General features: G+C 53.5%; 2 protein-coding genes across 4 annotated transcripts; one reads left to right on the top strand and one right to left on the bottom strand.

Annotated features, from left to right (window-relative positions):
* The first annotated feature begins 4 nt into the window (after positions 1-4).
* GNB3 (G protein subunit beta 3) lies at positions 5-6,710 on the top strand. The gene is made up of 10 exons (XM_045554460.1): positions 5-1,081; positions 1,326-1,411; positions 1,674-1,712; positions 2,914-3,020; positions 3,098-3,161; positions 3,292-3,454; positions 3,558-3,624; positions 3,719-3,920; positions 4,996-5,212; positions 6,115-6,710. The coding sequence occupies exons 2-10, from the start codon at positions 1,355-1,357 to the stop codon at positions 6,219-6,221; spliced, it is 1,023 nt and encodes a 340-aa protein (XP_045410416.1). The 5' UTR covers positions 5-1,081; positions 1,326-1,354; the 3' UTR covers positions 6,222-6,710.
* Positions 6,711-7,683: 973 nt separating this feature from the next.
* Positions 7,684-10,782, bottom strand: CDCA3 (cell division cycle associated 3). 3 transcript variants are annotated; one of them, XM_045554463.1, is made up of 8 exons: positions 10,553-10,782; positions 10,017-10,434; positions 9,627-9,803; positions 9,264-9,393; positions 8,899-8,993; positions 8,389-8,590; positions 8,151-8,254; positions 7,684-8,029 (listed from the first exon to the last, which is right to left on the bottom strand). In XM_045554463.1, exons 3-8 carry the CDS (start codon positions 9,744-9,746, stop codon positions 7,874-7,876), a joined length of 807 nt encoding a protein of 268 aa, XP_045410419.1. In that variant the 5' UTR covers positions 9,747-9,803; positions 10,017-10,434; positions 10,553-10,782; the 3' UTR covers positions 7,684-7,873. The 3 variants fall into 3 exon arrangements, with proteins under 3 accessions (XP_045410419.1, XP_045410417.1, XP_045410418.1); XM_045554461.1 differs by having other exon boundaries at positions 8,389-8,488; positions 10,553-10,773; XM_045554462.1 differs by having other exon boundaries at positions 8,389-8,488; positions 10,700-10,743.
* Between the last annotated feature and the right edge of the window lie 2 nt (positions 10,783-10,784).

Here is a 10,784-nt window from a genome sequence, read left to right as displayed (position 1 = left end):
CTCCCAGAGGCGGTGCCACTGGAGCCTGTGATTTGTCAGGGAAATCTCAGCCACCTGTTCTCCTCATGCAAATGGACCCAAGCCCCTGACAGCTGCACCTTGGGCCTCTAAGCCCTGTCTTCCCTCTCTGAGCCTGGCTGAGACTTAGGGCAGCCTGACCCCTCTGGCTCCTGCTCCCACCGCCCCAGCAGGGTGCCGTGAGCCAGGCCAGACCCCAGACTGGGAGCAGGGGGCAGGCAGGGTTGCCCTCTACTTTCAGTCCTTCTCTGCCCAAAGCAGGGGCAGGTCTGCGCATCCTTCCTGGTGGATCCCCTGTGCCTCTCTCCCCCACCCAGGATCAGACCCAGGGGCAGCTGGTTGGGGTTTGTCGAGAAGAAGGATTATCCAGATCAGTCCCTTCTAATCTCAGCTCCTGCCTGTACCCTCCCATTCACCGTAACCCTCTTCCCCCACCTCCCTGAGCTAGGGACACAATTTGAGGTATTGACAATAGGACCATCTATCACCCTCGTGTCCTGGCTCCTGGACTATTGCTAAGTGGGCCCTGACTGCCAAGATCATCACCACTGGTGGGGGCCAGGGCTGGGGGGCCACTGAAGCTGTGGCTGCTACTGCTCCTTTGTACCCCCCTTGAACCCCAACCCCTAATCCTCACAGCTTTGCTCTAATCCCATGGGGCCTGATGCTCTTATCTCTGCTTGCGGGGAGACTGACCAGGGAAGCACCGCTTCAGCCCCTCCTCTCTTGGGGCTTGTGGTGGGGGGCTGCTCCCCTCTAGGCCCCACACTCCTGCTCCCACCCCTCCTCCAGGCTGGGCCCAAGTCTCTGGAAGCCACACACCTCCCTCCCTCCCTGTCCTCTCCCCCCACCCCTGCCAGCTGATTTCATTTGCCTGACGTGGAGGTTGGACCTACCCTTCCCTGTCAGCTCCCCCCACCCCACGGCCAGACGGGGCCAGGCCAGGCCAGCTCCTCTGGCAGCAGAGCCTGGGCAGGTGACGCACGGGTGTTGCAGCCGAGGGAGTGAGGAGGCGCCCGGGAACCAGAGCCGGAAACCTGGGAGAGGTCCAGCCAGAGCCCAAGTAAGAGGGAGCTGGCCTGGGCTCTACTCTCCGGGGCTGGGGCTGCAGGGAGGGCTCAGGCCCGGCTGGGGCTGGATGCACAGGACTCCAGGCTTGGAGGGCCTAGCCGGGGGTGGTGCAGGCCCCCAGCCATTTCCCTATTTCCTGGAGTGGGCTCTGGCCCTTAGGAGTCTGCTGTGGGGTGTGAAGGACAGCAGCATGGCCCGGTGAGCATGCCCCAACACCTACCCCATGTTCCTGGCAGGAGCCGGAGCTACCCCTCGACCGTCAGCCATGGGGGAGATGGAGCAGCTGCGGCAGGAAGCAGAGCAGCTCAAGAAGCAGATTGCTGTAACCCCAGAACCCTCCCTCTGGGGACCTCAGCAAACAGAACTGGGGACCTGAGGGAGTGTGGCCTGGGTGGAGGGGGCTGGGTCCACTCTTGAGTGACACCTTAGAGACCTCTGACCTAGAAGTGACTAGAGAGTTTCTGAACTTGGCTGTCATATTTGAGGCCCCCCAAACCCCAGAGCCTCACACCACCCACCTCAATGGACCATGACCTGCCACCCCCGCCATGTCCTTCCCTCTCTGATGTCTGCTTTCCCCGCAGGATGCCAGGAAAGCCTGTGCCGACATCACTCTGGCAGAGGTGAGACCTCCTATCCTGAGGGCAGGGCTGGAGGGGAGGAGATGGGAGCTCCCCGACCAGCAACGACCTGGTGCCCCGAGCTTTAGTACAGCATGTCCTCTGAGTGAGGAAAGGCATTAATTAATTCATCAGCAAACATTTAGTGAGACCTGCTCTGGGCAGACACTGTGTTGGAGGCTAAAGATGCAGACATTGTTCCTACTCGTGTCCACAAAACAGGAGTGATTACGCCCCCTCACAGGGCTGTGAGGGTGAAGAGAGGGACAGTACTTTGTAACCATAAAGCCCTTGTAGACTCTAGTTGCTAGTTGTCTATATTGCATTTCATCAACTCTAAGATCCACACTTCTTCACGTTTTGACATCTCTGAAATCAACATGCATCCAACAATAGATGATGCTTTACAATTATAATTGGCAGCATTTTTTCTTTCTTAGTAATATATACCATAATGCTGCTTCTTAGAGTTGATGACATCTTAGATTGGATTAAATATTTTAATAGTAAGAGTAAATGCTCACCATGAGCCAGACTGTGGGCTAAGTTGCTTAAGTATCTAATTTCATTTAATTTTCATGACAACTCTGTAAGGTAGATGCTGTGATAAGCTTCATTTTCCACCTTGAGGAAACAGGCTCAGAGAGGTTAAGTAACTTGCCCAAGATAACAATGTAAGTAATAGCAAATTAAGTCTGTTGATTCTGGAGCCCCAGTCCAAGTCTAGAAGCTGGTTAGAGTTCAAGGGGCATAGGACCACAAATCGCAGTTCAGAGTCATGGTGATGCCCTGGTACCCAGCCTTAGAGCCAGCCGTGTTGTAGTGGTGGGTGAGTGCAGGCTCTCGCCAACTTGGGAGAGCCAGCTGATGCATCTCTGCTCAAGTCTGTTTCCAGTGATCTCACACTGGCAACTTGACATTGATCAAGGTGGGAGTATTTACATCATGGAAATCACCCTCCCACCTCGCCCATCCACCCTGGAGAGGCAGTAGTTAAACACTTAGCCACACACCGCTGGCCATGCATGCATCTGTCTCCCACATTGGTCTAAGCCAGTCAAAGGTAGGGACTTATTTCTCAAAGGCCAGAGGGCCTGACCTAGAGCCTGCCACAGAGCAGAAACTTGTATAGATCAGTGGCTGTGACAGAAATTTGGGTGATGTATACTGCTCACCCCAATATCTAATGCCCCTCTCTCCGCAGCTGGTGTCTGGCCTAGAGGTGGTGGGACGAGTCCAGATGCGGACTCGGCGGACGTTAAGGGGGCACCTGGCCAAGATCTATGCCATGCACTGGGCCACTGACTCCAAGTGAGGCTTGAGAAGGGCCCGGGGGATGGGGAGGCGGGGCAGAGAGGCTTATGTGACATGGGGTGCCCTCTCCCCAGGCTGCTGGTAAGTGCCTCGCAAGACGGGAAGCTGATCGTGTGGGACACCTACACCACCAACAAGGTACCAGCCCTGCCTCCCCGACCCTCGACCACCGCATCCTTTCCGGGGGCACAAGCCTACTCTCCTCTGCCCCTGCCCACCTGGGAGCTCAGCTCAGGTCCTGCCTCTGCCCAAACCACCCTCCCTGCAGGTGCACGCCATCCCGCTGCGCTCCTCCTGGGTCATGACCTGTGCCTACGCCCCATCAGGGAACTTTGTGGCATGCGGGGGGCTGGACAACATGTGTTCCATCTACAGCCTCAAATCTCGTGAGGGTAATGTCAAGGTCAGCCGGGAGCTCTCTGCTCACACAGGTGAGTGGGAGACCCTCTCTTTCTGTCTTGAGGGTCTAGGGAACCCAGGTCCTGGTGGGCTGTGGCTCTGCAGCCAGGGCACTGCCCTTCTAACCACCACCAGGTTATCTCTCCTGCTGCCGCTTCCTGGATGACAACAACATAGTGACCAGCTCTGGGGACACCACATGGTGAGGGCTGAATGCTGCATGTGCTGGGGCTCGGAGGTAGTCCTATCCTGGGCATGTGGCCTTCCTCTGTGACGGCCTTCCTCCCTCCTGGCAGTGCCTTGTGGGACATTGAGACTGGGCAGCAGAAGACTGTGTTTGTGGGACACACGGGTGACTGCATGAGCCTGGCTGTATCTCCCGACTTCAAACTTTTCATTTCGGGGGCCTGTGATGCTAGCGCTAAGCTCTGGGACGTGCGCGAAGGGACCTGCCGTCAGACTTTCACTGGCCATGAGTCGGACATCAACGCCATCTGTGTGAGCATGGGACCCCCTCACCCCCGACAGACACACTACGCACCTCCCTGGGCCCCCTTAGCTTCCCTAGCCCTTCCTATTTTTAACTTTTCACTTTGAAAATAATTTCACTTTACAGAAAAGTTTCAAGACCAACAGAAAGACTGCCCATGTATCCTTCAGCCAGACTCACTGTTAACATTTGACCACATTTGCTTTATCATTTGCTCTGCAGAGAAATAGAGAGTGACAGACACACACACACACTTAGCTGTAGATATATATTTTGTTATTTTTCTTCTGGGTCTTTTGAGAGTAGGTTGCAGACATCATGCTTCTTTCCCCTTAAATACTTCCTAAAAAAGAAAGCCCTTTGCTAACATAGCCACAGTATGATTCCAAAATTAGGAAATTTAACATTGACACTGTACTACAATCTAGTCTATAGTCTATATTCAAATTTTACCAATTATCTACAAAAATGTCCTTAATGGCAATGTTTTTGTTTTTTTACTGTTCAGGATCCAACCCAAAAATGAGCATTACATTTCTTTGCCATATCTTTTTAGTCTCCTTTAAACTGGAACCATTTTTCTACCTTTGTCTTTCATGACATTGACATTTGTGACAAGCATGAGCCAGTTTTCTGTACTCTCCCTCCCTTTGAGCTTATCTGACATTTTCTCACGATGAGATTTGGGTCATGCATTTGTAACTGGCCCTGTTCTTGCACACCCTGACCCAGCCCTGTGAAGTCACGGGAGTCTGGGACAGCCTCCACCCTTCTAGCTGGGTGGCCCCGGGCAAGGCTTGGTGCTCTCGAATGCAACATGGAGGCGATGGCTGCCTGCAGGGCTGTAGCGCGGATCGAGCAGGGGTGTAGGGAAGCTGCAGGCATGCCACTGGCACGTGGTGCATGGCAGCAGTGACTGGCCACACTGGGGAGCTGCTTCTCACCCAGGCCAGGGAAGGGGCAGGCAGGGAGGCTGAGAAGCAGCTTGCCCTGGAGCTGGCAAGAGGAAGCCAGGGAGAGGGTGGGGACCCCGTGGGCTGGTGCAGGTCTGAGTCGTGACCCCCTTGCCACCTGTGCCCTCAGTTCTTCCCCAATGGAGAGGCCATCTGCACGGGCTCGGACGATGCCTCCTGCCGCTTGTTTGACCTGCGAGCAGATCAGGAACTGATCGCCTACTCCCATGAGAGCATCATCTGCGGCATCACGTCCGTGGCCTTCTCCCTCAGTGGCCGGCTGCTCTTCGCCGGCTACGACGACTTCAATTGCAATGTCTGGGACTCCATGAAGTGCGAGCGTGTGGGTAAGGGCCAGCTCTGCCTACTGCTTCTTCAGCTAGAAGGACCCTTCCTCACCCTCCCTCCCACTCTGTACCCTCCTGCCAGCTGCCTTGGTTGGGACCCCATTGCTGCTGTTCCCATCACGGCATCCCTCCACCCTTGGAATCTAGGGCCCCTTGGTTCCCAACCTAAAACCATCCTCCCTCAAAGGAAAATTGTTGTAAGCAGCCCCTCTCCACTGCCCAACGCCATGGCTGCTCCCTGCCCAAGGAGCTCCTCTGGTCATCCCCAGACTTGTGGACCTTGAATGTCTCGTTAGATCCAGATTCCTGACATTTTGGGGGCAGCCACTGAAGGAAGGACAGCCTCAGGGCACCGTGGAAGGGAGGTGGGGAGAATCAAGGAAATCTGGAGTGGCCTGGGGGTCCTGACCCCAGACTAGGGGCTCATAAAGTTGATCAGATACTGTGGCATCTTCTCTTGGGAGAGGCCAGATGATGAAGGGAAGTAACATTGGCCAGAGTCAGGATCCAATTCCTAATTCTGTTGCTCACTTTCTAAGTGCCCTTGCATGAGTCACTACTCTCTGGGCCCCAGTATCCTCATTTGGAAACAAAGGAATAGGACCAACGGGTTGCTTTTCCTGTTTTCCAGCACCCATCAAGGTGCCCTGGGTTTTTCCGTAGAACACAGATGCTTCCAACCTTTCGCTGTCCGCCCTGGCCCTCCCCCAACCCAAGTTCTTGACAAATTGGCCTCAAGACAAACCCCTGCCCTTAAGGCTAATCCTCTTTGTCTCTGAGCCTATTCAATCCCAATCTAGGATTCTTACACATGCACACAGACACACGTATGTACACACGCACACACGCAGCTTTCCAAATCAGCATAGGGAGACAGACTGACTCCTTTCCCTCTTCCTCAGGCATCCTCTCTGGCCATGACAACAGGGTCAGCTGCCTGGGGGTCACAGCTGATGGGATGGCGGTGGCCACTGGTTCCTGGGACAGCTTCCTCAAAATCTGGAACTAAGGAGGCTGGAGGAAGGGAAGTGGAAGGCCATGAAGACACTCAGCTGCCCCCTCCCTCCCCCATCTCTTTCAGGTTCTCTCTCCTATATCCCAGGTGCCATTCCCACTGAGCTTTCTCCAGAGGGCAGTGGGGAGGAAGGGGAGTGTGCCTTTGGGAGGCAGCCTCAGGGACACAGGGGCAAAGAACTGCTCCTTCTCCTCCCATGGCCTCCCCTCCCCACAGTCCTCACAGCACCCCGCTTAATGAACGAGGACAACGAACCCCTCCCCAGCCCTTCCAGGCCCAGCAGGCTTCCAGTTGGAGGCTCCAGGTCCCAGAATCCCTCCCCCAGAGCCACTACCTTGTCCAGACCTGGGTGGTATAGGGCACTCAGCCCTGTGACTATGGCTCTTGCACCACTAGCATCCTTGCCCCTTCTCCTTTTTCTACCTTCTTTTTTTCTCTCCTAAAGCACTTGCAATAAAGCGTAGCACCCTGTTACATCTGTGATGTCTGGCTTCCACCTGCCTTCTGTTCCAAAAAGACCCAGGTCCCATTTAAGGGCAATAAAGCGTTGCCATGGTGAATACTGGGTACTGGACAGCTTGTGGGCAGAAGGAAGGGTGTAAGCAGAAGCCCAAGCCTCGTGGGGGCAGCCTGAGATGGGTTGGGAGGAGAAGCTATTCACCAGGCGGCTGGGGGATTGATTGTATGTGCAACAGTTCACTGCAGCCTGCCTAAAGTGCCTATGTGTATGTTTGTACAGGAAGATTCTACTGAGAGGGAGTCAGATTATAAAAGACCTTGAATGCCAGGCTAAAGAGTCTCTAGACTTTATCCTAAGGACAATGGGAAGTCATTGAGGAGTTCTGAGCAGAGTAGTAACATGATCAGTTATGCTTCTCAGAAAGATCACCCTGGCAGCAGTATAGGCTGGTGAAATGGAGGCAGGAGAGGCTGGCACTAGGGAAACAAGATGAGAGGCAAGTGGCAAGAAACCCAAGAGCAACAGGACAGAGAGGTAAGGAAGAGGGATTAAGAACAGATTAAAGAGTGGAATCACCAGGCTTTAGTGACCAAGGTTTAGGTTTGGGCAGCAGGGTAGATAATGCTGTTATTCACAAGGATAGGGAATAGGAAATGAGGAATAGCTTTGGGGGAAGATCATAAATTCACTTTTAGACAAACTGACTTTGAACTGCTTGTGGGGCAGCTAGGTAAAGATCAGGATTAGTGAGAGAGACCTGGAAGTTACCAGAATATAGGAAAGTGATCACTAAAGCCCTAGAAGTAAACACCTAGGGAGAGCAGGAGGAAAGGGCCAAGGACAGAGCCCTGGGGACACCATGACTTAAGGGAGATGCACAAAAAAGGCTCAGAGTATTGGTGAGGGGACACTCAGGCCAGGGAACACAAGCTCTCCAGGCTGCCATTCTACAGACAGAAGAGCCAGTGCAAGGATTAAGTATACCTTTTAAAAGCATCATTTAAAACCACTTCCTTTAATATACAAGAAACACAAAATACACAAAGAAATCCCAATAAAGCTCTCAGTCCCAGACTCGTAGGTTAGGAGGAGTCAAAGAAAACAAGGCTTTCCCCAGTCTCCTTGGGAAAAATAGGGTGAGAGGACACAGGCCCTGGGTGAATCCAGTGCCAGGGCCATGCAGGGCCTAGCTCTCTACCAAGGGGAAGTTCTGATTTTCCTTGTCATGATCCTGGCCTTGCTCCCATGCTCGTCCTCCAGTTTTCTGAAGTTGTCCAGTTCCAAGAATGGCTCCTTCCTTTAGTTCCCTAACATTTTCACTTAGCAGGGAAGGCCGCTTACCCTGCAAAAGTCAGTGTATGAGTTGGGGGTTGTTGTTCAGGAGAGGGGAGAACTGGGTAAATGGGTCTCCCACCATCTACATTGGATATCCAAGTAATAGCTTTCACCCTCTATCCCTTTACCTGTCGTGGTGTCAGGGTCCCAGGAGAGTTGTCATCTTGCAGGATGGTGAGGGGGGATCTCCCTAGTACCTTGCCATTTGGTTTCCGTCTATTTCTCTTAGAACCTAGGATGGGTAAGGAGTTAAAGCAAGGATCCAAACCTAGGGGCTTACAGTTTATGCCTCCCACACTCACCCATGGACTTTATCCTAGAACATCCTAGGTTCTCTTCCCTATACCTTGCCCTTAGATTTTGTACCTGAAGATCGCGGAGTCTCGGCATCTCTTAAAGGCTTGTCCGAGCTATGGCTGGCCACAGGGGTTTCTGTGGCCTGTCTTGCTTCATCCTTGGAAAACACCTGTTTAGAGGGGAGCTCAGTCTGGTTCCAAACTGGTATCTGATCCTCAAGGGATAACTGGGTACCCAGAGGCAAGTCTAATTCAGAAGATGAACTAGTACTCTGGGAGGCTGAGGCGGGAGGATCCCTTGAGGTCAGGAGTTCGAGACCAGCCTGAGCAAGAGCGAGACCCTGTCTCTACTAAAAAATAGAGAGAAATTATCTGGACAACTAAAAATTTACATAGAAAAAATTAGCCGGGCATGGTGGCACATGCCTATAATCCCAGAGACTTGGGAGGCTGAGGCAGAAGGATTGCTTGAGCCCAGGAGTTTGAGGTTGCTGTGAGCTAGGCTGATGCCACGGCACTCTAGCCAGGGCAAAAGAGCGAGACTCTGTCTCAAAAAAAAAAAAAAAGAAGATGAAGGTACCTCCAGGGGCAGAATAGGCTCTGGGGGAAGATTTGATTTGGAGGCTTCAGTCTCAAATATTTCACTCAGTTGTTTCACCAGTGGGCTTGGAGGGTCTAGAGGAAAGAAGTGAACAGTGACCTTCTGATACAAATCATTCAGCAAGGAGAAAAAGAACACCAGCCATAGGACTCATGCCCAGGTGGGTGAGCAAGTGGGGAGAGAGAAACCAAAGTGCAGTGAGCAAAATGTTGAGAAAAGAGATGGGCCCAAAGCAGGAGGATGCAGGCCCCTTTAAGAAGGAGCCCTGAGAGAAAGGCTTCATTGGCCCCATGCAAGAGTAAAAGATGACAGCCTCATCAGCATTCCCTCGATCCAACACTTGCCTCCATTGTTGGTCTTCATAGGTGTCCGTGCAATGCCAAGGGTAGGAGAGCGGGGATCTGAGTCCTGGGCATGTTTGGGACCCTCCAGCTGTTCCCCTGCTGGTAGGCTTGACTGTGGAGAGCTCTCCACCTGTCAGGACCATAGGCTAGAACAACTCTGGGCTCTGACCCTTCTCTCCTCCCCATATTCCAGGGAGGATTTCCAAGGCCCTCAAGACATTCAGCCCACCCCACGCAGACTGAGAATGCAGAAAATAAGGGGAGAGTAGGGATGGCGGTGTGAGGGCTTTGTCAGAATCAGATTAGGCAGAAGCCCCAAAATTCAGACAGCTTCTCTGCCTTCCCCACCCTGGCCCAGAGTACCTGGATGGGAGTACGCAGGATGCCAGCACTAGGTGAACGGGGGTCTGCCACTCGAGCCAGATGCTTGTTGTGCGGCGGAGGCCCTGCTGGAGTGACTGGGACGCTCTTGGCTGAGCCCATCTCAACCAGGAGTTGTAGGGTGGGGGCAGGGCCCGGCCCGGGGCGAGGAGGGGATGCCTGCGAGAAGTGACTCAGGTCTCAGCCCTTACCGCGACCACGGCAGACCTCCTACCCCAGACCACCCGATCTTTCCACTTTCCAGCAGAGGAACCTCCTGGCCGCTGGGCCAGAGGCCTCTGCGGGGTTAATGACTGGTGCGGCTGACCAAGCGGCTCATTCTGAGCCTGCTGGGCCCTCTAACTTATTCATTAATTTATTCAAATCACCTACCAGGCCCCAATTCCACCTTCGGTTACACAGCAGCTCGAGGATCAACTCCCGAAGCTACGAGTTTCAAACTTCCCGCCACGCCCCCTGCCCTGACCCTATTGGCTGAACCGACGTAGGCTCCCATAGGCCTGCTATGTGAGACCCGCCTCCAGCGCAGGAAGTCATTGGTCTGAGCAGAGGTCTATCACGGAGACCTGTGGGCCAACGGCCTGAGGTTTGATTTGCCAGGGGTGACGCCTCCTCGAGTGGGGGACTTTTGTTTAGTATCGGCCTGCTAGCTGTCCGTCTTGAGACTTTGAGGAGTGCCAGTCTTCGCTTTCGAGACCTCCAGTTTCAAAACCGGATGATTGTATCAAGCAAAATGGAATGATGAGTGATTACGCTATTACGCATAAATCCAGCTGGAGTTGTGGCTTTCCTGAGGAGACAGAGATAGCAGCCTTATTGGTTGACAGAGTTATCAATCACTCCACACCAACCCTCTCAAGCTCCGCCCCACCGGATACCCGCTTTTCAAACACCAAGAAGACAACCACCTCTCTACTTTCCGATTAGACAAGTCTCCAGGAAAGTTTCTGGGACTGAGAGATCTAAACAACAGTCAGTTTCTGCTCCTCAATAGAAGGCGCGCCAAGGGACCTTAGGAGTCCCAGCGTCCGAGCAGCGGCCGCTCCGGAGCCCACCTCGCTTCCCTCCGTGCGCTCCTGCCCTGGAATGGTGGGATTGGCTCTTTCGACCATCAATTGCATTAGAAGCGCTTTTCATTGG

The sequence above is a fragment of the Lemur catta genome, chromosome 6 (assembly GCF_020740605.2).
Source record: "Lemur catta isolate mLemCat1 chromosome 6, mLemCat1.pri, whole genome shotgun sequence".
In the NCBI taxonomy this organism is placed as follows: domain Eukaryota; kingdom Metazoa; phylum Chordata; class Mammalia; order Primates; family Lemuridae; genus Lemur; species Lemur catta.
This window is presented reverse-complemented; position numbering and strand designations above follow the sequence as displayed.